The 27,898-nt window shown below is 41.0% G+C and overlaps 2 protein-coding genes across 2 annotated transcripts in view; one reads left to right on the top strand and one right to left on the bottom strand.

The window, feature by feature from the left end:
* The window catches only part of mybpc3 (myosin binding protein C3), a 40,230-nt gene extending 36,943 nt beyond the window's left edge, over window positions 1-3,287 (top strand). The window contains exons 30-31 of the mRNA XM_086025307.1: window positions 374-560; window positions 3,079-3,287. Coding sequence (XP_085881433.1) covers window positions 374-560; window positions 3,079-3,107 — 216 coding nt within the window. The 3' untranslated portion in view covers window positions 3,108-3,287. The remainder of the gene's footprint in view (window positions 1-373; window positions 561-3,078) is intronic.
* Window positions 3,288-5,425: 2,138 nt separating this feature from the next.
* The window catches only part of lgr4 (leucine-rich repeat containing G protein-coupled receptor 4), a 38,471-nt gene continuing 15,998 nt past the window's right edge, over window positions 5,426-27,898 (bottom strand). The window contains exons 4-19 of the mRNA XM_086026082.1: window positions 25,033-25,104; window positions 18,956-19,027; window positions 15,247-15,462; window positions 14,201-14,272; window positions 12,872-12,940; window positions 11,804-11,875; window positions 11,620-11,691; window positions 11,371-11,439; window positions 11,217-11,288; window positions 11,039-11,104; window positions 10,857-10,928; window positions 10,680-10,751; window positions 9,448-9,573; window positions 9,171-9,268; window positions 8,940-8,993; window positions 5,426-8,841 (exon numbers count right to left, since the gene is read on the bottom strand). Coding sequence (XP_085882208.1) covers window positions 7,430-8,841; window positions 8,940-8,993; window positions 9,171-9,268; window positions 9,448-9,573; window positions 10,680-10,751; window positions 10,857-10,928; window positions 11,039-11,104; window positions 11,217-11,288; window positions 11,371-11,439; window positions 11,620-11,691; window positions 11,804-11,875; window positions 12,872-12,940; window positions 14,201-14,272; window positions 15,247-15,462; window positions 18,956-19,027; window positions 25,033-25,104 — 2,686 coding nt within the window. The 3' untranslated portion in view covers window positions 5,426-7,429. The remainder of the gene's footprint in view (window positions 8,842-8,939; window positions 8,994-9,170; window positions 9,269-9,447; window positions 9,574-10,679; window positions 10,752-10,856; window positions 10,929-11,038; window positions 11,105-11,216; window positions 11,289-11,370; window positions 11,440-11,619; window positions 11,692-11,803; window positions 11,876-12,871; window positions 12,941-14,200; window positions 14,273-15,246; window positions 15,463-18,955; window positions 19,028-25,032; window positions 25,105-27,898) is intronic.

Consider the following 27,898-nt stretch of genomic DNA (forward strand, 5'->3'; position numbering starts at 1 on the left):
TATGTACTTGCAATTTGTTTTATTGGCTTCAAAATAGGGCAGAACAATTCTGGAAAAGAAAATTTAGATATTTTTTCTCAATATTGGTATAACGATTTACCGGTAATATTTGATAACATTTTCAAGGTCCTCTTCCCATTTATTTCTAAACAAACACAATTCATAAATTCTTATGTATTGCAGTAAACAATATCAGGTATATCATACATTAGGGCTGAGCGAATAAATTAGAACTGTGTTTGTGTGTGTGCGTGTGTGTGCATGTAGTTAGTTATAACCTTCGCCCTCCCAACTGAACCTCCTGCCACCCCACGTAAAATTGTCTGGAGTCGCCAATGTATAAATAACTTCTGTAATATTTTGTTGTTGTTAGCCGAAAGTGACATGGTACAAAAACAAGATGGACATCACAAATGAAGCCAAATATAGGATGCTCAGTAAGCATGGTGTTCTGACCTTGGAGATCCGAAAGCCCTGTCCATTCGATGGAGGGGTGTACATGTGCAAAGCAGTCAATGACAGCGGAGAAGACATTGTGGAGTGTAAGCTGGAGGTTCGCCGTAAGTATACACACGGAAACCTTTTCAAATACACGATTTGAGCTTCTTCATTTCCTTTTTTTTCCTTTTTTTAAATATGACACAAGTGGTTCAGATGATGGATGGATGGATGGATGGATGGATGGATGGACGGATGGATGGATGGATGGGCGGACGGATGTAATTGTGTGTGTTTGCATAAATGTTCACCAGGTAGATATACTTTATGGCTTCATGAAATCATTAATTAACCAAGAAAACAAAGAGGGCAAAAGAATGAGGACTTCCATAACATTTGATTTGGGCCCAAAATAATTCTGGATGAACATTAAATGTAGACATTATAACATTATACTAGTTAACATTTAGTGCTTTACTACTACTGCCACTAGTAGTGAAGCGTTACATATCTCTTTTTGTTAGAATTTTACAACAAAGATGGTCGGATTGGCAAACATTTATAGTAATGACTTTTAAAAAAAAAAAAATCAACGTTATGCAAATCTGAATTTTTTTTTAACAAGCATATGGTCAAAGACAATCAAGCAAAGTTCTTTTATTTTTATTTTGACCAAAAATTTTATATATATATATATATATATATATATATATATAGGGGCGGCACTGTGGTTGACTGGTTAGCACGTCTGCCTCACAGTTCAGAGGTCATGGGTTCGATCCCGGCTCCGGCCTCACCTGTGTGGAGTTTGCATGTTCTCACCGTGCCTGCGTGGGTTTTCTCCGGGTACTCCGGTTTCCTCCCACATTCCAAAAACATGCATGGTAGGTTGATTGGACGCTCTAAAGTGCCCCTATGTGTGATTGTGAGTGCGGATGCGATAGACTGGCGACCAATTCAGGGTGTCCCCCTGACCAATTCAGGGTGCCCAAAGACAGCTGGGATAGGCTTCAGCGCGCCCACGACCCTTGTGAGGATAAGTGGTATAGATAATGGGTGGATATATATATATATATATATATATATATATATATATATATCCCTGCCTCATTGTCATCAGAAATTGCCTGCAATGTATCATAGCTAGGATAAAAAAATGATACTGTATGTACATTAAAAATGAAAACAATTGCTTCCTGCTCGACACGTATACAGTATATATAAAAATGCTTTTGTTTAAAAATTTAGCCTACGTCTAAATGAGAGCAAATGCTGTTTCATCTGTGTATATTCTCTCTGTCCCTTAACTTGAGAGACTATAGCTATGAAAAGATTACACTAACTGCCACAAGTCCTCAACAGGCTACCTGGCCATAACATATGAAAGCCATTTTTTTGTTTTTTTAAACACTCTTATTGTTTTTTGTTTCTTCATTTTTGCTTCTTGTTTCAGCACACAACAATAGGCATATCATGCTACCTGTTCCTTGAATCTGCAGTTCTCTCTCACTGTAAAAAAGTTCTGTATTTCAGTTCAGCTAGCCGTGAGTAGAATCACAAGACCTAACTAAGTAGAAATCAAGTAGGCTACAAATGTTTGTGGACCAGACAAATATTTTTTTCGGTGTGAAAGTGACTCACGTCAGTTAAATGACGGTGTGTTCAAGTTCAAGAATTAGAGCTCTCAACACCACAACCGAGTTGCGTGCTCCCAGCGCTTCCCAACCTTAGCGACATACAGGAAAACATGTTGTGTTAACGTGATTAAAAAATTAAATCTATGTCGGACTTATACCTAAGTCTGACTTAAAGACGAAATTAACCCAAACATATTTTTTTCAAGAATATGTTCCCAGCAGGCCCACTAGTTGAAATACGGTATTCTGATTAATATTGAGTTTGTGGATGATGAGTTAAGCAACAAAATCCACCCGTTTTAGCCATCTCAGGGGGCGGCCATTTTGTGGCCATCACAACTGCTCAGGGCTCAGATAACGACCAATCACAGCTCAGCTTCGGAAAACAGGTCAGCCGTGATTGGTCGTTACCTGAACCCTGAGCAACTTTGATGTTATTTTCAGTCGACAGAAGTGACAAAATGGCCGCCCCCAGAGATGACTAAAAACCGGTGGATTAACTCTTATTCCACAAACGCAATATTTATCAGAATGCCTTGTTGCAACTAGTCGGCTTGCATAGAACATATTCTCGGAAAAAATATGTTCGGGTTGACTTCCACTTTAATAGTGCATTGAAGGTGCAAATTCTGACGTTCTTGTTTAACTTGAATGCATCAGTAGTTGAAACAGGATATAACCAACCGCCCGGACATACACAAATCATCACCGGAGATCTTTAATGGAGGGGGACGGATCAAGGTTGTTTTCAAAGTGGGGGGGGACGTGTCCCCCCCGTCCCCAGTACCATCTCCATGACTCTTAGGGACTAGCCTATACTTCATCTTGCTCTTATTGAGATGGATGATTTAACAGCTGCTTCCCAGGGGTCAGCATGATTTTCTTTCCAGAATCTAGGTGTTAATGTCGATATCCTCAAGTTGGGACTAATATCACATTACCACCTCAGTGATGGGAGATGTAGAGTGTTAATAGCTGTGTATTTTATTTGCCTTCCTTGCAGCTCAAATTGCAAAAGAAGAAAAGAAGTAAGGTGGGAGGGTCCAATGTTTGCTGAACTTCTCTCACTGTGTGTGTGTTTTGTTTTTTTTGTGGCTTTCCACCTGCATTGCAGTTTCCTGTACAATCACCACACACCTGGTCATGTATCATGTGTCCAAAAGATGTACTGTACATGACAAACTATAAAACAATAAAAACAAATCCAATTTTTGTCTGTCAGTCGCACATTTCCCCCTTCACGTTACTGAGTTGTCTTGTTGCTATTTGCAAGAAAATGCAAAAAGTGTGCTGCTAATTTCCAAACATGCACAGGAAGGGATACTTGAGTTGCCATTGGCTGAGTTTTTATTGCAGCAGAGCCTCGCTGAAGCCAAAATGTGTGAGGCATGCGTCTCAAGTGTACACCAGTGGGACATATACGTGTGTGTGTGTCCGAAATAGCTGACACACAGAGCACGTGTGTGAGAGAAGTGTAAACACATGGAGCTTTGTTCCTAACAGAGAAGGGTTGTGCTGTGCTAATTATACTTAGGACACATTTATTTGTAACTATTTCCTGTATCCACAACATTCTTTCTGTGAAGCATCAGAAATGGTAGTAGTTCTTCTCATCATAGTATTGCTTTGGCAAGCACTTCACACCTGAATGCCAATATCTGCCTCTTAATTACATGTTTAAACGTGAATTTGATGAATTTTTACAAGCAGCTGTTAACTTTGACAGCTTTAATGGAACTAATTGGTTTAAAGATATGTAAGAGGGGAAGTCAACCAAAACTTTCTTTTCCAGAATATGTTCAATGGGGAGGAAAAAAAAATCCTATTGTAAATAATCTGTTTCAGGGCTTAACTGTCGCACTCATAAAACCTTTTCATTAATTCATTGTGCAGGCAATGTTTTAAGTGACATTTTTGCAATCTTAAGTGTTATGCAACTTTGCTAACTAAGAGCCCACTTATATTACACGTGTAAAATGTAAGTCTTTCGATTTCAAATCTTTACTTGCTGAGCTGAGGTCTCTTAGCATAATGCTGGGATTTCACTTTGTCACGTATCATGGCTAGGTTTTGTCCGAGTTAAATTAGAAATAAACCCAAATATATTTTTTTTCCAGAATATGTTCTATGCAGGCCTGCTAGTTGAAACAAGGCATTGTGATTAACATTGCGTTTGTGGAATAAGAGTTAATCCACCTGTTTTTTTTTCCGCCATTTCAGGGGGTGGCCATTTTGTCACTTTTACCCACTGAAAATGACGTGACAGTTGCTCAGGATGCAGGTAACGACCAATCACCTGTTTTTTGAAGGTGAGCCATGATTGGTCATTACCTGAGCCCTGAGCAATTTTGATGTTATTTTCTGTCAACAGAAGTGACAAAATGGCCACCCCCTGAGATAGCTAAAAACGGGTGGATTAACTCTTATCAACTAGTGGGCCCGTATGGAACATATTCTAGAAAAAAAATGTGTTTGGGTTGACTTTCACTTTAATAACACAAATAAACAAGTCAGAGATTTTTTTTTTAATTGGATTCTGCAAGGTCAAGCACTTTGGAGCTGTTTGCCCTGTACATTAAAAAAAAAAAAGGTGTCCAAGTGTTTTAAAATAATAATGATAAACACTACACCCTCCTTGGGAACCAACACTACAACCCAAGCGTGTGTTGCACAGGACGTATTGGCTCTACTAATGCTAATATTTGTATCGTTGTTATTATATCATGTGTTTAAAGTTCCATAGGCCTACTGCTTTGACAATAACTCTTTGGAAGTTGTTTACCGAATAATGCTCAGAAAATACACATGCTTTAATTTGGACAGATGACTAAACACCATCGACCTACTGTACCATGTTGTAAATCACCATGAAAATAATTTGCCTATACAAAACAATACTCTACATTTTCAATGTCTCAGCAATCTAACTTTGTGCCGCAAAGTACCGAATGCTCTGCGTGCATCCTAGTTGTGAAGCAGTTGAGTTGTTTCAGTAAATAATTGACTTTGGAACCACAGGGTAACGGTTCCAACCCAACTGTGGAAGAATAAACTGCAACTTGCAACTACAGTAGTCATTGGACAAATGCTAGTCTGCTTCCTGACTACTATTGAGGCGCCCACTGAACCGACCCAGACGTATCTCCCATCACTCTGATAACTCCCTTGGGAAACAGTTCATTGTTCAGTGCAGTGGTCAATGGATACATTTAAGATGTACAAGTCTGAGATAGTGAACATTTCACACCATATAACACACCTGTAACGTCAACTTACTTAAGGTGCGTGTGAAGGCTCATTTGCGACTCTTCTCCTCGTTTGAGTTGGAGCAAGAATTGGACATGAAACGGTTCTGTTTGCACAGATTTATTCACATTTTTTTCTACACGTGGAGATAAAACAATACAGCCTGGGAAGATCTCATGAAAGGGTCAAGAAATGAACAAAAATGAACATCAGCACATTTATCTATAAAACTAATTCTTAATGTAGTTTGGTTAAAAAATAAAAATCACAGTATACAGTATAGATTCCTCCCACAAATAGCACTTAACATTGTTCAAGGCTCAACACAGCCAGGATGCACACAAAGGAACAGAAAGGAAAATAAAAAGGGAGGGCTTTCTTTTTTAAAGTACTGCTGCAAACTACAACCGCAGAGGTAGCTTCCTAGAGTAGCATCCCAGTCTTGATAGTTTTGTTCAAATAATTTATAGACAACTATAAAAATAGACATTAACACCTATTTTCTAAACAACCTAACTACAAACAAGACCTGCAGATTTTCACGAGCTGGGATAGGAGATATGTCGAACAAAAAGGACATTTTGGCAGGCGTGACAGACACATAGGCAGTCTAGACAATTCTGACGTGTGCCAAAACAAAAAAAAAAAAAAGAAAAGATTCACTTAAGGACACAAGCTTGTCTTGATGGATGGTGAAGACAGCGTTGCATTGACTACATTCCTGAACACTTGTACATACATGCTCAAAGGGTGCAACCCACTTAATGTGTAAAACGACTAAAGCCGAGTCCTCGCACACTGTCACATTTGAAGACGCTTGGCAATCAGAATCATACGCATACGATTGCAGCGATGCTCTTCGGACCATTTGCACAGAAAGAGACGAGAAGGACAGGAAAAAAAGATCAAATATCCTACGGTATAATGAATGATGTTGCTGGTACAGCAGAGTAGATTTGAAGAGCCTTCTTTGACATTATATTATCCATGTTAATTTAAAACTGCACGCCCCAAACAAATATTTTATTTCATGTGCTCAAAGCGTGGACTGTAATGAATGTTCAATTAAGGAATTAGCTAATTATCAGTGACAGAAGCATTTAAACGGGGAGCGGCTGCAATTTACGCTAATAATGCAATTACATTTAGCTTTATTAAAATGGTCTTTGAAGTGCCGACTGAGCTGAAAATAAAAGTGCACCGAGGTCAGCAAAGCAATGCAACATCCTGCACTGAAGCTTGGAGCTGATCTCGGCTTAGAAACGTCACCACCCGAGTGGTGAGTGGTGTTTAATCAACGGCATGACGACAAAGGGTCTTGAGTAAGCACATAGCCTCCGGAACCGTCAGATGAGCTAACGTAACCCCTTTACTGTACACGTACCAGCTGATGTATTTTAGCACACCACCATTTGCACCAGCCTGACAAAAGCCGGTTATTAGTTACTGAACAACGTTCAAACGAATGACACTAACCTCCATCCAAACATTGCTGCCGCTCAAACAATAAATAAGACCAGCACTCAAAACAAGCAAGCGGAGCTGTTGCTCGAAACAGTGATATCTGCTACTTGATCACATTCTTAGTCTTGGTGACTTAACATAAGCGCGAGTCTGACCGACGACTCGCAAACCATTCTCACGCTGTTCCGTCATAATCGCAGGCAGGTAGCACAGACCGTACGTTTCACCTTTAAGGCGGCGCCCAACAGACTCACACATTCACAAACGCTACAATTGTTGTCTACATTTACGTAAGAAAAATAAAAAATAAAATACAAGAGCATTGGCTGCAGGGGCGCTTTAACATTGGACAGGGCGTAGAATAATTCCAATTACTTTGAAAAAGCTCACATCCCGAAGTAGCCTCGTCGAAGGCGAGAAGCAGGCACAGGTGGCGAGATGTCGTCCGCAATGTCTGTTCATTGACCTGAACCTTCTCTTCCTCACACACTCAATTCAAAGTTCCCTTTAAATGACCGCTTGCGTCTGTTTACACACTGAAAACAAACCGAAGTGCTTGCTGTAATCTCTCACCGACGTAATAGTGTCCGTCCCCCGGTGGACTGATGCTACGTAGACCTTTGCGCGGATAGAACGGCGTGCCCTTAGTCTTTGACTCGAGGTATGCTGTATGAGTAGTGCACTAGAGGGAGGCCTCTGCTCTGACAGAAGCAGGCCCTGCCGCACGCCTGAACTTGGTCGGAGCTGTCGGACACAAACGAGTCCCCCTCGTCGGCGTATTCCGACTGAGCCGACGGCGTGGCGCTCTCGGGCCAGAATCCCTCAGCGTGCTGGCACGCGGTCACTCCTGTCAAGAGGGTGGGACAGCTGTGAGACTTCACCAGGTGTCTGCAGACTGCGGAGGACGAGCGGGAAGAGCAGGTCGCGGCATGCAGCGTTGCCTCGCACTCTTCACACACGAGCATCTCCCCGCAAAGTTGAGTGTACAGTCCGCAGTCGAAGTTTAATCGGGCGGAGGAGCCGCCCCCAGTGAGCTCCGAGTCCCCGCCTCCGTCGTCTCGGTGACTTTCGCCTCCCGCTTGTTTCGTCTCCCTGGTCAAACGCCCGCAGCTGCGTAACCTCAGCCAGTCCTCCCTGAAGGCTGGGCTGAAGAAAACGTAGAGGACCGGGTTGAGGCAAGCCGGCAGAGGAAAGAAAATGAGAGTGACGGACTTGGCAATCTCGGGGCCGCCGGCGCTGGACCCGGTTAAGAGGGGGGCGAAGGAGAAAGCAGCCACGGGGCAAAAGAAAATGCAGTTGGTGAAGATGAGCCAAGCTACGTGCCGCAGGGCACCCGTCTGCTCCGGGTCAGCCAGCTCCACCCTCCCGAGGTGGCAGTACAGCTGAGTGTAAACGGCTGCCGTGAACAGGTAAGCCAGCGCGTTCAGCAGCACCAGGATGACCGTGACGCTCAGGGCCGGACTCTCGGCCCCGGCGAAGGGCAGGCAGAGAGGAGAGGCCGACTGCTGGCTGAACCGCAAGAGAGGCAGGCAGGCGGCGGCGGCGGCAAACAGCCCCAACAGCGCCGCGGCCAGGCTGAAGCGTCGATCTCGCCTCCAGCATCCTCTGCGGCCGAGGCTGCTCCTCCTGGGTGACATCATCACTTTGCCCACCATATCCCGCACGGCCACGCTGCGCTCCACCGCTGCCAGCAAGAGCAGCAAAACCGCCCACTCTGACGAGAAGACCGCGAGAGAGCCCGCGAACTGGCAGCCAGGTCCCATTTCCCACCACACGCCGAACTCGGCGAAGGATCCCCACGTGGCGGCGTCCAGCGCGGTCAACACGCCCACGTAGAGGCCTGTGAGCAGGTTGGCCAAGGCGAGAAGCCCCATCAACAGCCTGGCCGGAGGGATGGATGGCGCCCACCAGTGGGAGTGGCCTAAGCTGCAGCGCGTGGGAGAGAAGGTGGCGACCAGCACTAGACTGTTGAAAACCAGCGACACCAGGCAGATGAACCAGACCGTTAGGCGAATCATCCAGTTGCCTAAAAGATGCTTGCAGGGCTTAAAGGCTCCTGAGCAGGGAAAGAAAACAACAACAACAACAGCAAAAATTCATCAAAACAGCAAAGTTAAGCATTGCAACATTGAGGAAAACAAGGAGCTGGCTTGCCTGGTGAGGGAGAGCAATGCATAATCATTGAAATTCGTTCCACCTCCTCCCCGTCTGAAAGATGAGTGACAAAATGTTAGACAGGAGACCGGCTCAACTTGAGTCACATAGCTAGAGTTCATCGCAATGTCACGAAATAAGTCGGTGCGCTTTCCATCAAGATAGCGTTGCAGATTTCGAGTTTACACGCCACATTTTGAAGCGGTCAGGGTGTGACTGCAGCATTCTCACCTGTTGATCGCTTGACGTCACTCTCCGCGCAAGAACTTGTCACAGACTCGCATCCCACAAACGCACAACATTGGTAGGCGTACGGGACGGAAATGGATCTGCGAGCACACACTGCATTTAGTCAGAGAAATATTTGCTTGCTAAACCATACGGTAATGGTTGCCTCTATAATAAGAGTTGCCTCTTTTCAGCCACTTGTGGTCAACACAAGTTGAAACTGGAAAAATATTATCTGCATACAAGTTGAGTGACAGAAACCGTATTCATTCTTCTTCACCTGAGTTTGGGTAACTGGCTCACAGTCAGCACATTTTTCATCTGTGGGTTCCCTGAGAGTTTCAGTTGACTGAGGGCACTCAGTCCAGTCGTTGGAAGCGTAGTCAGATAGTTCATACTAAGATCTCTGCAGGGAAGGATTGCATTTAATATTATTCGAGCTCAAACAGAATTGTCGTCCGGGTGTTACAAGCAGGGGTGCACACAAACATTTTGGCGAGCTTGCTCATCGTTTTCCCCACCCACCGACCTCAAATGAACTTAAAGCCTTACTGCACATCCGGGCAAGGTTTATCGTTCATATGTGTAGATACTTGGGGTGTAATGGTACGCTAAATCACATTTCGGTTCGGTTCGTTTTTTTGGAAACTTCGGTTCGGTATATTTTCGGTACAAAAAAAAAAAAAAAAGACTTTTTTTCAAAAAACATGTTTATTTTGAAAAGATGACAAGTAAATGCTACATTTTTTAGAAAAAATAAAAGCGAACCATTCGGGTGATATTCTAAGAAATTACACCGGAATAAAAAATACACTAACTATAAAGATCTCTTAATTTAGTAAATTATTAAGACACTGAAATCTTTAAACACTCAGCAGCAACAGCCTATGACACGTCTAAATATTCAAGACAAGTAGTCATTAGAGTACATGTATACACTTTTTGTGAAAAAATACATACAATAACAGCTACAATTATTGCTAACTATATTAAAACTCTTTTTGTAATGAAAAAAATTGAAAAAGTCTTTATGAAATTGTATACACTTTTTAGCCATTGAAATCTTTTTTTTTTCTATTTGCACCACAGACCGCTTTCGTGAAATGACATACTTTGACACTGTACTCAATGTAACCGTTTGGCCACCGTCTCGAAACCAAAAGTAGCCATTAGCGGGGTGTCAGCCTGGTCAAGCCAGTCGCCACCAACGGGTGTTCATAGCCAACTAGGCAACGCGCCGTGAGGGTCAATTTGAAAATAAATCTGAAACAAGTAATACTGTACGTGGATATAAATGCCAAAACGTTTATTTTGAAGTTGGCCCTCGAAAGCAATCGTTGTGGCGGCTGACTTGACTTTGAACTGAGGCTGGCCTGAACTTATTCTTTGTGCGCGCAAAAGCGCGGTGACAAACTTGAACTTGGAGCGCCATATTCAATCTCCAGTCCTCATATGCGCCCCGCCACACCGCTTATGTGCACCCCTGGTTATAAGGTAATCATTTATACTTACAAGTTAGTGAGAGCAGCAAGGGTGACAAAAGCATCACTGTGGATATATTGGATTTTATTTCTACTCAGGTCTCTGTGGAAAACAGAACAATGAATGCATGCAACATTTCAGCGCATCTGTGTGTGTGTGTGTGTGTGTGTGTCTGTGAGAGAGAGACTGAACTGAAGACTGACTTACAGTAAACGGAGAGCAGTAAGACCTTGGAAATGTTCCCTTTCTATTTGCTGAATTTGGTTGTGCTGAAAGCTTCTGTTGAATGAAAACAAGAGGCCAATAAGACTTACACTCTTTGAACAAGATATGGATACATTTTTCGGACATTTTCAATCTCCAGCATTCTTGTGAATATCCACACTCACATCTCCTGCAGTTGGACGCAGCCCTGAAGAGATGGTAACTCCTTGATCTCATTGTAGGACAAATCCCTAATGAGGGGAACATAAGACGACTAATTAGTTCACTGGGAACATCTGAAATGAAGGCGCGATGGCAAAGGTGAGTCAACACACAAGGAATGGAAAGGGGAAGGTTTCTTACAGTGTCCTTAGCAGCTTGAGATCGTCACACAGATCAGCGGGAGCAGATGATATCTTGGTCCCTGACAGTGTCCTGGGAATGCAAAAACCTCATCAGCCACCGCTGTGACGCACACAATCCAATAAGCAGTGATTATTCACTCAGGTTCCCTCACAGGCTCTCGATGTTGTTCGTCCACGTGAGGATTGGGAAGTCATGCATCATGCCGGCCCCACGCAGCATCCTGGGGAACACACGATGGGGAAATATACCGGGTAGAAATAATTAGACCAAAGCAGGAGACAGCAATGGAAATGTTACTGAAATAATCAATTGCATAACACACACATACAAAAAAAAAACCTTACACACATGAACAGTGACTAGATTGGATAGGGCATGGTCAGCAAAATTTGTGACTTACAGCGAGTGGAGGTCTGACAAATTCTGGAAAGCCGTAGCGCCCACAAAGGACAGCGGGTTGTCATAGAAATGTCTGCAAGGAGGGACAACCATTGCATCAACAGGAATGGGTCCATCTTTTGGAATGTGTATGCAAAAACCCAACAGTGGGGTTTGTCCTTTAAGGGGTGTGTGTTTGGTCTTACATGGTTCTCAGCAGGGGATTGTTGTGAAAAGCCCCTTCTGGTATGGAAGCAATATCGTTGCTATGGAATCCCCTGCAAGAAAAAGGCCAAACACGTTGGGCACGGTGAGAGACTTAGCATACAGTACAAACAATGTAGACATGTATTGTACATATGTCGGCTAAATAAAACAAACAAGGTACGTCAAAAATAATTTGCATAAGTGATTTGACCAATTATTCCACGCAATCCCACACACTACCGGCCAAGTCACGACACATTCACCATTCCAATGATATATTACCACCCAACTCATGAATAAAGTAGATGTTTGATCATAGGGGACATTCGGGTCAATTTAGCTTTTTCTGATGAAATAATGGACATTTCTGGGGGGGAAAGACTTATTTGACACTTGTTGGAAATGAAAGGAGACCATTCCGGCTGCTTATTGTGTATGGATGTGCTAAAAACAAGATGGGAGTCACATGAACATATTTTGTTGTATTATGCAGTAGATACACAAATGTCTCCCTACTTAAAGTCAACTACTACTGCAAGTTGTTTTTTAATCCTCATTATTTCCCTAAGTGTGTCCAGGAACCTTTCTGCTGCCTTTTTCTGCATGCGCTGCCTCGTCACTAATCTGCAAATTGGCATGTTTCTTGAACAGGTGAATTTTTTCATTTTATTTTTTTTAAGCTTACCACTCGTTGACCAATTCATGATGTACAATATGCGCGGAAGGGAGAGAACAGTGGTGTCACTATTCCCGGCTGCCATCTTCTAACAAGAACATGGACACTTTTTCTTCACATTGCTCCCCAGACAAAGTTGCTGTCTGGAACGCCCCTTTTGTGGGGGCAGACCATTGCGTTAAGGTGCCACATTTCACCAAAATCGAATTTCCTAATTATAGCAAATCGAACTCACGCCACAGTGTATTCGTATGTCTAAATGTTTGTGAGTAAGGTAGCATCTGTATTGTGAAAGAAACATTGGCGTTTGGAGGCACATCCAACAATACCTGTAAGTCAGCAGACGACAACAAATCTGAGCTATAATACAACAAAGGCTATATACACTTACAGTTCTTTCAGTTTGGGCAGGTCTTCTATCGCTTTGGGAAAAACAATCAGGTTGTTGAAGTTAAGATCCCTTCAATGAGAAAAGACATGTAGATGAGCAAACAGTTGTTGACGTACCAACATCACTTGATGTATTTTATAGTTTGAAAAAGATGTGACTGTGTGGGGAAAAAAAGCTGATTGGAATGTTTACAGTAGAGATAGACCGATATGCTTTTTTTCAGGACCGGTATCGATTATTAGTAGTCCAGGAGGCCGATAACCGATATTTGGAGCCGATATTCATTTTCTGTGAAAAGGAAAATATTGGCATCAGAATCTAAAGAAAAATGTACTCGTAACTTTGTTGTAACGTCTTTAAGCCTGTTAATTGAGCAATGTTTCAGGTTTGCATAATCGTGATTTTTTTAAAAATCAGTATGACAAGAAATTTTTGACAATATACATCTCTGTTATAAAATTCTAACGAAGTTCAGGGAGCACCCATGACTGTCAGCATGTCTTAAAAGGGATAAAGGAAAACTTAAACAATAGCTCCATGTAGTTTTCTACAGTAAATGAAAAATTCAAAATGACAGAAATGTTAAACTTTAACATATCTTTGTTTTGATTTGCACAGTTTTAAATTGATTTATTATCGGCCAGCAGAGTTTTAAAAAAAGGCTGATGCCGATATTTGTCAAAAAGCCAAATATCGGCCATATTTGTCAAAAAGCCAAATATCGGTGCCGATAATCGGCCCGGCCGATAACGGTCTATCCCTAGTTTACAATATAGCAAACACATGCAAAAGCACCCAACTTTGTCATCAGAGCAGCTAACAATTCAACAGTACAGTAATAAAATAGAGTGAGTGCTCATAAACTAAGAGATAATAAATTGAGGGTAATATACATTCCTGCCACATTGTTGACCACTATCAGCAATAAAAAAAAAAAATACAATGAAAAAAAAAACGTATGCAATGTATTCAATACAGGCTGATTTGAGGCCACGAGGGATGTGATGCATTGGTTTGTAGGAAATTGCAGTTATCACCAATAGACACACACGAGAATTATTTGGACTTGTCTGTTAAGCAGTAAAGCAGTCCGTCATGCAGTATGGCTGTGGCGGTCATGAAAGGATTTTCATGGCTGTGTGGCAGGAAGAAGCAAACATTGGGAGGGCAGATATGATAAGAATCATGTACTTTGCTCTATTTATCCTCAGCAATTACAGGAGGAAGTGGAGACAATGATGTCTGGAGGACCAGTGCAAAGGTGGGGCTGGGGGGCATGGAGGGCAGTTGTCAGACACGCACACTCACTCACATTAACTCGCAACTTACAGTGTTTCCAGGTTCACAAGACCAGTGAAGCAATTGTTGCCAATCTCCGTAATTCTGTTGTTGTGAAGATGCCTGAAAAAAACGTTTGAATCCCCTTAAAACACCTTGACATACAGTACACACGACAAATGTGCTTACTAGCCAGCCAGTTGTATTCGATTTATTTCTGTGGTTTTGCATTTTCTGGCCAACTGTCTTTTCTTTCTGTTTATATTAAGACGTGTTCACCATTCAGCGTGACTTTGTGAGTTTCAATTAGTAAGGCACGAACTTTGAAAATCAAAAGTTAGGGATCAACCACTCAGATATGAAAACCATAACCATATTTGAATAGGCTGTTTTTTGTGACATTTTCAACTAAATTTATGAAAATGAAATACTGTTATACAAATTTTTTGTTGTCATATTATTATGATTGTAACACACGGGCATGCATCCTTTACCTGCCTCGGGTTATTTTAGTAAAGCGTAGAATGCTAGTAGTCAGTCTGTCTCCTTAATTAATGTTTTAAAAAGGTGCACAAGCAGGTTGATCCTGTTGTATCTCTGTTATCATATAAAGTAAAACCGGAAAGTTCCCTGACTCTGCTAGAGCCAATTAAAAATAAATAAATAAACATTACTTAAATGATGTGTCAAATGTTCTGTGTCAAAAATTCTAATAAAAGCTCCATCCCTACATATTGTGTACCGCTTGTCCTATGGAGGGTCATGTGGTATAAAATAGAATATGCTATTTACACATAAGGTTAAAATAATTTAACTATAAATTCCTTCATTGGCATTCATGAACACATTTGATTGTTGTGAAGTGCTTTTGATTATTTTTGTCAGATTTCTTTAAGACTTGGAAGTAAGTAAATAGTGTGTTGGCTATCAATTGGAAAGGTTTTATAGCGTCAAATAGTGCAAGGGAAAAGGGAATGAAATATGGAGACACATTAACCCAGGAAAGGTCAAATGCCACAATGGTCAAAACCTTAAGTTTGTTTAGTTTGTACCCTAATTTAACATGGCAATTCCAACAGTAGCATGACAAAACTTACAGCACAACGAGACTGGTGAGGTTTGCAAAGGCGTTGTCTGGTATGTACAAGATGCGGTTCAACGCCAGTGTCAGCGCTTGCAAGTTTGCCTGGTGCTGAAGAGAAGCAACTGGAACCTCTGTAAGGTTGTTGTCGTCCAACCATAGATGCCGCAGTTGCTGAAGATCCTCAAAACTGTCGTCTGGAACTGTGCTGATATGGTTTGCATCTAGTCGGCTAAAGCACAGAGGAGACGGGGGGTGGTTGGGAGGGGTATGGGGACAGGAATTAGACAAATCATATATTTAGGGGATTATACAATATCCGGTATAAGTAATAATATAGCTCTGGTCGGCCTAATGAAACATTCATTATTGACCAAGAATTACAAAAATCGTACTATTCACGCAACACTGCAACCCCCCACACACCCCCAACCCCCACTTTAGCCAACGTCTTGTCATTGGTGTATGTAGTGCTTAACATTAGACAACCCAATGGAAGGATTATGCCACACTTTAAAAACAACTTTTCTTGATTCAGTTGTCAAATTGTGAAATATTATTTACATTCCTGAGCAGAGCAATTTTTTGGGGTGGTTGAATTGTGCTCAACGAAATTCTGATTTCTCAGAGAGCCCCGGTGAGTTGGCTCAAATTTGGAATATGAGATTTGCAACAGAAACGATTTTGGATTGAAAAAGTAAGTGTTGTAACACAATCACCAAACTGTTTTCTCCCGTCATCCTCCCTCTCACTCGGTGTCTCGCCCTCCCTCAAAATTCCTCAAGTGTCTGGGCTGGAAGGAAAAACAGTCTTGATTGACATTTAACTCTCTGGGGCTTCGTACAAAGTGAGTTGTGGCTCCACAAGAGCATATTACTTCAGCAAGAGCCCATAAACCCTCACACTGAAGAGAGACGAGAAGGGGGGAAACAGCACAATGGCAATGTGTAGAAAGGTGTTAATGGCTTAAAGTTACATTTCCAGCATGCTTCTCCTGATGGACACATTTGTACATTAATCACTGACAAACTCAAACGGGACAGACACGTGGTGTAGGGCAGAGTCACAACTTAAAAAGTGACTACAAAGACCATGTCGGGGGAAAAAAAAAAAAGCTAATTGGCTTAGGGTTGAACATTTCGAAAACTGGCACATGCAGGACGTGCCATTGAATCTTCAATAAGAAAGTTGACTCAGTAAAGTTTTGAAGATTAAATGGACTGTTTTTCCAGCTCAACCATTGTGTCATATGTTGCGAGACTGTGGCTTTAATGGAAGGCGGGAACCTTAAGGCCGGAACTCGCAAGAGCAGAGCAACACGACTGTCAAACCAACAAAGAGCAAATGACTGTTCGATCCAGATAGCGTGCATTTTGGGGCAATGTAAACACATATTTATTGACACTTCCTTTGTAAAGGAATGCGTCAGTGCAACTGTGAAACGCGAACGTAAACAAAACCCTTATTTTTTCAAGAGAAATGTGCCTGTTCTGATATACTATACACTGATATACTGAAAATTAGGCTCAATGTAATTTGCCTGAATGTTACTTGAAATTTAGTCTGAGATGCCAGTGCTACTATATTTCAAATTCTTTGTCAGCTATTCGTTTTGGAGTTGCAGGAGTTTCATTTTAAAGCGAAACGTAGGCCTGATGTGTTTGCGCCAGTTTACGGGATAGTCACGTTATTGTTGTTCTTTGTACGTAAATGTGTTTGATGTGTGTTTATTTATTGCAATTTTATTCTTGTTCATGCGTTATTATTCTTTATTGTAGCGTTTCCCAACCAAAGGTCCGAGACTACATTGAGGGTACGTGGAAACATTTACTGTAATTTACTTTATTTCCAAGATGATAAGTAAATATTCTCACAAACCTGTCAAAAATGATATGTGTGGGCTGCAAATTATTTTCATGGCAGGGTTACAAACGTTAGGGATTTTTCGTTTCAAGTTAGTTTTGATTTCCGTTTCATTTTTTTTAAACTTAGCTAAATTGATGCTTTGTTGATTTTTCTCAATATAGTATGTGTTTAAATGTGTTTGTATTGTTTCAAATGGTGTTTAAAGACCTTAATTTGTAAGTGCCATAAATGCTATAAAAAACATGCCTAGGCTGCATTAAACTAAGGTATTTTATGGATTTTGACTTGTGTGAAATGGCGGGGGGATTACTGTACTTCATCCCCATGTTCCAGCACTCTTCCTCATGCCGTAACTTTGCTGTCACTGACTGATAACCTGTGTACAGAACCCAACCAGTTTAATTATTAAACAAGTGTGTTTTTGGAACACTTTCTTCCCTTAAATCTGGTATTTGCATCCTACCTCTCAAACTGACATGACAAAAAGCTTCCTTCATGTTTCACTGTAGATCAGTAAATGTCACTTGTACAGAGCTCATTTACATACTGATGACGCAGCATCAGGAGCAGCTGGGGGTTCAGGATCTTGCTCAAGGACAATTCGACACGGTCATAATGGCCGGCGATCAGACCCACAACCTCTGGGTTGGGAGACGACCACTCTACCACTGAGCCGTGCCACCCTATGAGTATGATACCGCTAGTGCTTTTGATGCATAAAATTTAAATTAAACCAATGACCGGTAATTTAAAAAAAAAAAAAAACTTTCCTGCATAAGACAAAATTGTCATTGCAATACAAATGGAATGTCCAAAATAAAAAAACAAACAACTCTCTGTAAATTTAGTATGAATTTGTAATAAAACTTGCAAAATAAAACTAACAACTTTGTGAGTTTTAGTATTTGTGCAAATTAAATTGTAGTGCATAATAATACAGGTGCAACTGTTAACTGTTAGGCACGACACTATGACGTTAGAGAGTGGATCTGGGCGAAATGGCTGAAAAATGTATCATGATAGTTCACTTCAGCCAAAACTTTTTTTTTTTACCTACTGAAAATAAGAAAAAAATTAAATTGAGTTAAGATGAAATTCTTCCTGAGAGTAGAGGGCAAGGGCAATTTAGTATCGGTGACTGGCATGGATCAGCACCCGATACATTGAAATAAGGCAAATACTGATGCCCGGTATTGGTTCTCGCTCATCCCTAATAGATACAGTCATCTTTTCTTGGTATGCTTCATTTATGCATCTGTAAATGGTGGCAGCTGCAGTTCTGCATCATCTGTCCAAACGACATTTCCCCAGAAGGTTTGTGCAACTCCAATGGCAATAGTTAAGCAACTTTGGTTGATGATATTCATTTTTTTGGGGGGTTAGGGGTGAGCAATTTCTTTCAGAATAAAACTAATGAAAAAATAACAATTGCACATAATAGGTTGATTGATGTTTTGGATTACATTTTTCAAGGTGAGGAGCATACTACACAACAAATCCACCATAATACAAATGTTAGATCAGGGGTCTCAAAATCCAGCCATCCAGGGCTGCTTTTCTGCCTGTTTTAGAGGTTTCCTCCTGCAAGACACCTGATTCAAATGATCGGGGTCGATATCAGTCCCCTGTACAACTTGCTGATTAGCTGACCATTTGAATCAGGTGTGTTGCAGGTGGGAAATTTCCCAACCATGCAGGAAAGCGGCCCTCGAGGACCGGAGCGTGAGACCCCTGCGTTAAATCAATATAACAACAAAAACAAAAATATGCATAAGATTAAACATCACAAACAAACATACAGTATGTATGAATAATAGCTCAAATTGATCCATTAAGACCATCAGGTTTGAGGAACTCACAGAGACTGGAGAAAATGAAGATTCTTCAGGGCAGCGCTAGGTACCGTCTTAAGTTGATTATTCTGGAGCATCCTAAAGTTAAAAAGCATATGCAGTTTTTCAATCAAACCACTTGGTTTAACAGATACAGTGCAACCAAATCTAACTGTATTGGTAAGCTTTGGAGGAACTCTTCGATTTGATGACATTTACTATAATAACTTCATTCTATCGAAATATACACAAAATAGCTTCATAGTATTATAACCTACCTCTTTTGGTTCAAACTGCAGGTGTAGAGGTGTGCGATGTAACAATATATCATAACTATTGTACTGCCATATTAAAAAAAATGTACAGTACGTTTGCATTTTAGATGTTAGACCCTCACCCCTACTTAGGAGTTTCTTCGCAAAGCTAACATGGCATTAGGGGTGGGCGATATGGCAAAAATAACATCATGATTTTTTAAAAATTAAATCACGATCACGATTTTATCATGATTTTTTTTAAAGACTAATTTGCACATTTCTGACCATTTTCCTCATGTTAAACATATAAAACATATTTAAAATGTGTGTAAAACTCCAAAAGAAAAAAATGACATTTTAAGTCAGCTAAGCTTTCTGAACAGGTTTGAATTTGAATAGTGACAATTTTTATCAAAATGTGCAGTGAATGTAAACATAATAGGTAACATAATGTAAACATAAAAACACAGCTCGTAACGCAGGTCTAGTACTTTGAAGAGTCTTTTAAACCCCTCGTTTAACACTGTTTTAATGGGAATCATGTCTTCAGCAAGGTAATAAGTCACTGCCTCAGTTATTTTTTTACACTGCTTGCTTGTTTTTTCATATGGAGTGCCCTTGTTAAATGACTGTGTTACCATGGGTTGCGTTAGCTTGGAGCTAGCGGCTGCCTCTGGCTACCATGTGTCTGAACTCCGTTTGCCTTGGCTGTCGGCGTGACGTCCGAACCGAGCGTCTGCAAACTTTGCAAATAACGGGTTCTCCTCCGAGGAAAAGCAACACCAAATCGACGCTGTGGATGTGGAGTTTCTTTTCGGGACCAACTCTGCTTTGTGGTGACTTTCTGCTATAGCTTCCCGCTATACAAACAAACAGGAAGGTTGTGAGTGTCACGTACGGTGCACTGTGCGTGCTGTGACTGGTTGGTCGGGTATACGCGTGAGCGGCTTTGCGCCGCCATAGAGCTAAACTGTTTAGAATGTGCCATGTAGACGATCAAACGATCTTTCAGCTTTATGAGATCGTGAAACGTTAAACCGCGTAACGATCTAATATCGTCATATCGCCCACCCCTACATGGCATCCATATACAGTACCTACTTGCGACACTACTTTCTTCTTTATCTCTTATCGACAGCCCTTATCCAGATACTCCATTTACGTGGTGGTGCCCCTAGTGTTCAGTGTGAGACATAAAAGCCTGATAAACCTGGGCCTTCAGAACAAACTGACAAGCTTGCTTTCTAGCAGAGAGGAAATTCATGAAAAATGTGCACTTTGTGACAGGTTCTTGCAATTTGGTATGGTGTTACGTATGTACACAAGGTTTATGAAAAAGAAAAAAATATATAATAATAAAAAAAAACACTATGTACAAATTGGGGTTGCCCCGTGGTGGCTGATTAAAAAATTTAAAAATGGGAGAACAAAAATGTCAGATCTCAACAAGTTGGCACTACATCCTTGTGCAACACCACTTTTTTGATGGTCTCTGTTATATGGAATCAGATTCTTATATTGTATAATGCAAACAGATCTGATAGTTTATAGTAATAAAGATTAATTGTTGAAAATTACATTAGAAAAGGACTGAAAAAAAATTGCAACTCATATTGTAATCGCAATTTCTAGAAAAAGAAATCGCTGTTAGATTATCTTCCATAAACATTCAGCCCTAGCTTGAACCTCCATCTTTTTCAGATCGAGCCAAACTGTCAGAAAGCATGTCACAAACCTTTGGCTGTCTACCAGGTATGCCTGATCCTTGGCATTCTCCAGCAACGAAACAGGCTTCTGTGGTTGTTTCTGATATGCCAGTAGTAATGCACCTCTGCATACCCCAGAGTGTTTGGGGAGTACACACAGACGCATGTGCTGCCAAACTTACAGATGACAGACAGCACGACAAGAGTGGTTGCAGTCTGGGACATTTGCGTGAGAGGCAAGTCTCAAGTCCCAATTCTCAGCAGAGACAACTGTGGCAAAGAAAACCCAATGGCACAAATTTCTCAACCATTGTGAAAAAAAAAACAACTGGCTGTTTCATTTCATCACTGAGGAACCTCAGAAGAACACAGCTGATTTTCAGTAAAGGGTGACCTGGTACTCAGCAACAAACCAACCAACCCAACAGCCCAGTCCGAATGCAAACAAAAAGAAGCTGACGCGCGGATGATGCCCCACTTTGCTGGTGTCGGGCCAAAACCTTGTATCTCCGAAATAGTCACTTTTCAGGAGACCCCAAAAATGGCAAGTTTTCGTTCAACCATTAATTAGCATTGCAGTCGTGAATGAAAGCAAGCCATTTTCAACACTAAATTGGTAAATAATGTCTAAAAGTAACAGGCATGCATGTGGACTGACCAACAGTAAAGATTTTTGAAAAAATATGAAATTCACCAAAATGTGGCTTATGGGAGTTTGGCTCAACGCCAGCGAATTGCATCATGCTGCCAAGTAGGATCACACCAAGGCCTACCAAAGGACAGTGGATAGTGATGTGGACCTGCTGGCGAGCCACCTCTTGGACAAGCTAGGCATGTCAGCTATGAATCGGATTTGGATCAGAAAACTCAGACGCATATATTCCAATCCAACAAATCTTGCAAATAATGAGACCTCATGCTCGCTGCTCCTCTACTGTGGCTGTGTGGAGTCCTGTCAGGGCCGTTAAGGTGAACTCTGCCTATTGTGCAGATGCATTCATTTCATGCACTAATCATGCATGAAAGTACAATAAAAACTTAACAAAATTGTAACACATTTCTTCTCTAAAAAAAAAAAAAAGTTAAGTAATGGTTTTCATTACGTATTGACTTTTGAGAATAAGTTTGCTAGGTGACACACGGAAAAGAGTCAACCATCATTATTGTCTTAGTTCTGCATTTATGGGCGTTCTTGGCTGAATTACCTTCAAAATAGCACGTTGACCTTAAAAATGACCTGGAAACAAATCAGAAACGGATCCATGGCACCAAAAACCATAGAAAAAAACAGCGTTGAACAAGAATCTAGTGCAAACAGGGGCTGAGATATGACATTCCAGTCTTCTGCGGTGTCTTCTTTTGATTGTGACCTCAACTTGTGCATGCTTGTTTTTACAAACATTTTACCCATTCCTATCATCATGCAAAATTTCAAAAACTTGTCGGAAAGTGCACAATTTGTTCAAATTTTCACAAATTACCTTTCCGCTTACTCCTGAAACTCAACCTCTACCACTTTTACTGGTTAAGCAGTAGGCATACTTATGTGTTACTTGAAGCATGTTATTATTGAATTTATTTTTAATTCTTTGCACTTAATTGCATTCTCTAAGTTTTATGAATAAGGGCGGAGGGTCGAGGCCGGAAGGGTACCCAGGTCAAGGGCAGAGGGTCGCGGCCGGACCGGCAAAAAAAGGTCAAGTGCCCAGCTCAGTTAAATAGTTATTTTAAGGTTATCAACTATACTGTATTCGGACAGAGATTCTTAATGTGATATATAATTACGAGGGGTGGAACGACTCATCTATTTAATCGATGTATCGATGTGTCTGGCCCGCATTCTGGCTACATCGATAGGCACTGGACTCATGCACATGGATGCTGGCCACACATCAATACAACATCATTTTTATGAGTAAATAACTTGTTATTTAAATATTATTGATCGATTGAATCCAAATAATTTTATACTCGAAGCACTTTTTATTCAAGTTGAATGTTATTTTTAATAAACTTGAATTTGTTTGAGCTTGCATTCGTTATTCGCTTGTGCACATGACGTCATCTCTGGTTGGCATGGCGGATTTACGTCACGCACGCAACAGAAATGAATAGATCAGCATAGCTCATGGCGGTAAGGAAGGGAGAGATTTTTAAGATGAAGCAATTCATTTGTTTCTATGGAAACACTTTGGATTTTGCAAGAAAGGAGATCGACTTGACCAGACGGTTGACATGTATAACCTTTGCAAATGCCGAGCGAAATATAACGGGAAAATGACTATTTGTCGATGTGTGTCAGCTATCGCCATGGCATCACAGAAAGCAGCAAACCTGTCATGAATCAACAGCGGCAGCAGCCATGCAAGGAAGTGGCACAGAGCAAAAAGGTGTTACTGCTTTATTTATTCAAAAACTCAATCATAAATCTCCAGCTCAAGGAATTACTTATTTTTGTGGAGCACACGGAGAAGTGTCTTGCTGGCAGATCATGTAGACCAGCTGATATTTTTGAAAGATAATATGCAAGCCTTGGGCTGGATTGTTTACTATCAAACGGTTTGTTTCTTTACGTTCATGGTTTCATGCAGAAAAAGATTATTCTGATAATATGGTACATTAGTGTACAAAAACAGAACTAGCTTGTTCTATTTCACTTTATTCATGCTAGAATATTGATAGAACTTGCTTGTTCTAATATCAACGTTGTTGTTTTTTTTTACATTTTGGAACCAGTAAAGCTACTTGGTTTTTAAGTGAAATAGAATGAAACGGCATTCTATTATTGTGTTTTTTTGGAGTTACCATTAGTATACGTTTATTTACAGAAAAGCCATTGTTACCATATTGAAATACTGTATAGAAATTGACTTTATTGTATATTATTGTATCGTTCCCAAAAAAAGCAATATATCGCTATGTGTCAAATCGTTAGGCCTTACTTCCATACGTATTGTATCGGTCAAAAAAACGTACCGTTACACCCCTAATAATTACCTACAATGGGATATATTTTATCCATATCACACAGCACTACCATGTACATGTAATAATTTATTTTTATGTATGCATTTACATGATGCAACGTAGTTCGAGTACTACAGGTACTACTTTTAACATCTTGAGCAAAGAGCTCAATAGTATATCAAGGGGTCTTTGCATGCACGTGTATATAATATTACGTACCTTTGAATGTGTGAGCTTTTAACAGTATAACACACTATGCAGACAAATGTGAAGTATGCAAGAATGAATCTTTATACAAGGTGTGTTAACAAAAACAGTTGTTGGGCCAGTGTCAGAAAAGAGCATTTTGTCCATTCCAAGAATGAATTAATATGTTGTGGGATAGCACTAACTATAGGCCTAGATAGACCAATCCGACGTTGGCCAACAGTGACAGACGCTTTCCCTGTGGTGTTGGGCCGGCTGTCGGCATGTCACGCTGGAAAAATACACCGCAACGACGCTGACCATTAAAGTACCTTCTGCGCATGTGTGAGATGTAATACACTTCCATACCATTGGCGGCAGTAGTAACTATTTCTCATTGTTAGAAAAATCCAACCGGAAAGCTATTGGCCGGGGGCGGATTATAAAAACGTAAACAATGCATTCAGCTATATTTTTCGCTCACGATGAACTCCCACGCGAAGTAAACCCTCACGTTCTTGACACGGTATTGTGAAATACTTAAATTGTCAACCCTAGCTCTTGTACTTGTAACAAGGTTGAGGCAGCGAAGGCGTGCTCACTGTTTATCCGCATTTGTCACTTCTCGTTGGTGCTCCGAGCACTGATTTGCTAGTTAACAGCCAATCAGAGTGACCAAATGTCACGCCTGGCGATGCCGATTCAACATGCGTAAACGCCCACCAGACGCTTCCTGATGGGTTACGACACTTCGACGGTGGTCACTACACTAATGAGACGGCGCATTCAGACGCTACGACGCTTCACGACCTCTGACGTCTGTTTGGTCTATCTAGGCCTTAAAAGAGCCACAAAGTTGCACCACAACATAGCGAAATATTTACTTTTCCCCCACCCCGTGGGTAGAAAACTTCACACCGTCACGCTGTGTGTTTTTATCTACATGAGAGTGTTGACAGTGGTGGCAGCAAGGAGGGTGCATGCTTACAGGACTTTGAGCTGATGTAGTCCAGACAGGGCTTCGGGGTGGATGAAGGATAAGTCATTCCCTGCAAGTCTCCTAACAAGACAAAACAAGTATAAATCGACAGTCATATGAAATAATGTTTTAATGTGAAATGTAGCCACATGCAGTTTATGGCTGAGAAAAAAAACGTGAGGCCTTAAACTGAAAAGGTCTCTGTGTCGGCACCTCAGGTGGGGTTAAAGCGAACATGGGGCCAAGGGTGTCAAAGACAGGTCTGTTCATGGCCTGTTGTCACTTTGTCTGTCGCCCAAACAAGATTAGAACTGCTTCAAGATATCCCCTCCCCAAATTGCTTTCTGGTACTCCCACCAAGAGTATTTAATTTGTTTTAGAGAATGAAACGAGTGTATAACTCGAAACGATAGAGGGCCACCTTGTGAATACAGTCTTTCATTCTCTGTAATAGATGATTTTATTTTGTTGTTTTTTTTAAACTTATCCTCAGTGTACCCATAAAAGTGTGTTGGGACACCTCCCTTTCCTGTTGCCAAGAGAAGTTGTTCAGAAGGGGTGTGTGTGTGTGTGTGTGTGTAGGGCTGTGTGGGAGTGTGGGTGTGTGTGTATGGAAAATGTTGACTGGGACACACAGTCCAAGTATACCATCAGGCCTGAGAGATTAGCAACAGATTTATCACCCTGCAATATGAGTCTGACCAGACTAAAACCCCAGAAACAAGAGCTGCTGGGTCTGAGCCCGAGAATCAAGGCCGACTGTGTTCGAGGACCACATGCCTTTCAAGTCCCAGAGGAGGGGAACAGTCAAAATAAGATCTTTTCCTAGACATTGCTGCGCTTTATACAAATGGTACATTTAATTCATTCATATTACTTATCTTTCGTGCTGTCACAGTGAGATCCTAGTATCTATTTGAAAGAAAAGTTCTTCCAGTGGTCCAATCTTTTCTTTTCTGACCAACACAATCATGTGAGATAACAGTTTCATACAAAACAAAAGCAACAGAGGAAACCACCTTGGAATTCAGTTATCTCTAATTAACACTCACTGTATTTAATGAGACACTAATGTTTCAAGAACTAGGTGCGCATATTCCATCAATGCAAAATACAATTTGTATTGTTTGTGTTCATTCTAGGAATAAGGCCAATACCGGGTATTATGTGGTTTCTTGTGAATTTGATTTTGAATCACCAGAACCTAATAACAGGAGTGAGCTTTAGGTAACCTTCTCACTTAACCTGCAGAAATTCACCCAATTATACATATTGTATTCATATCAGTATAATAAGCACAAACTGCGCAGGAGACACAGCAAAAAAAAAAACAAACAAACAAACAAAAAAAGGCTGCTTTATAGTGCACCATTATCGTAGAAATTACTTTCAACAATAAAATCACACTGTTAAGGGGGCAGGGCATATCTGTCATCATATATTTTTAGCCTTATTTGTACATTTGGCAAGAAGCAATAGAACAGAGCCAAGTTGCGTGACTACGAACAAGGGAATATTGCTTCTTGGTGTCAGTTCCTGTCTTGCACAGGTATGACCTGCCCTCTTTTACCTCTCTGATCTCCTGTTCTGTCAACTCTCTCAGCCCTCAGGGCCTCTGCTGTGGTTCACTGACACTGCAACGGCCCTTAAAGCGGAAGTCAACTCAAACCTTTTTTTTTCAAGAATATGTTCCCAGCAGGCCCAATAGTTGAAACACAGCATTCTGATTAATTTTGTGTTCGTGGAATATAAATTGAGCAGCAAATAGCACTCATTTTTAGCAATCTCTGGGGCGGCCATTTTGTCTTCTGTCGACTGAAAATGATATTACAACCGCTCACAACAACCAATCATGGCTCAGATTCAGAAAACAGGTCAGGCTTTTTCGGCGGATAGCTGCTAGCCACTAACACTGGCAACAAGTGCTACATTATACAATCAGCAAAATTATGAGATTTTTTTTTAGCATACTCAATTAGCGACTGAACATGACGTTTTGTGTTGACGGCAATAAAAACTGGGCTCCAACTATCCAGTCGGGAAGACGAGTCAAGTCAGCCGCCACGCCACCACGCACTGCCAGGACCAACTTCAAGATAAAAGCATACCAAGGCATTGATGTGCATGTATAATTTGGTAAGCGAAGATTTTCACCATGTTACCGTCATGCATAGAATGAACAAGTGTCGCTATGGCTGGCTTGACTTCCCCCGACGTCTCCCCGACGGTGCACACCAACCTCCAGTATTTTTTTCCCCAAAATTATATATATATATATTTATATATATATATATGTGTGTGTGTGTGTGTGTGTGTGTGTGTATATGTATATATATATATATATATATATATATATATCCACTTATTTAATTGAGGTACTCAAAGTACTCTGACTTTTTTCACCCCATACTCCCGTGCATTCCTCTAGACAGCATGATGAAAAGTAAATTGACTATTAACAAAGCGGATTGAAGTGGTGGACGAAAACAAAGAGTGTGAGGACTCTTAATGTTGAAAGATCCAAGACAGCTAAAAAAGCATACCTGCAAAGACGAAGTGGAGTTGGAATCACAAGCGTTTTAAATTGAAGTACTCGTCATTTAGCATTCTCTGGGCAGCATGACACCAGATATCAGGTAGGCTGATACTATCGCTAACTCCCTCCAGCGCTGAGCCAGAACGAGAAGCATTTAACAAACACTCACAATTAGATGTTTGACACTTTAAAAAGCCCGAGAATCCACACAGGATGTCACATGACTTTATTATGGATTCAAGCCCTCACTTAATGTTTTTGTTTATGTTTTACCTGCTTGCTTATCTTCGCTCAGTGGAGTGTATATTTTCAACTTTTATTTTTTTTTACCCAGGCAAA

This window comes from Filicampus tigris, chromosome 3 (genome assembly GCF_054856515.1).
Source record: "Filicampus tigris isolate MCC_2025a chromosome 3, RoL_Ftig_1.0, whole genome shotgun sequence".
Lineage (NCBI taxonomy): Eukaryota > Metazoa > Chordata > Actinopteri > Syngnathiformes > Syngnathidae > Filicampus > Filicampus tigris.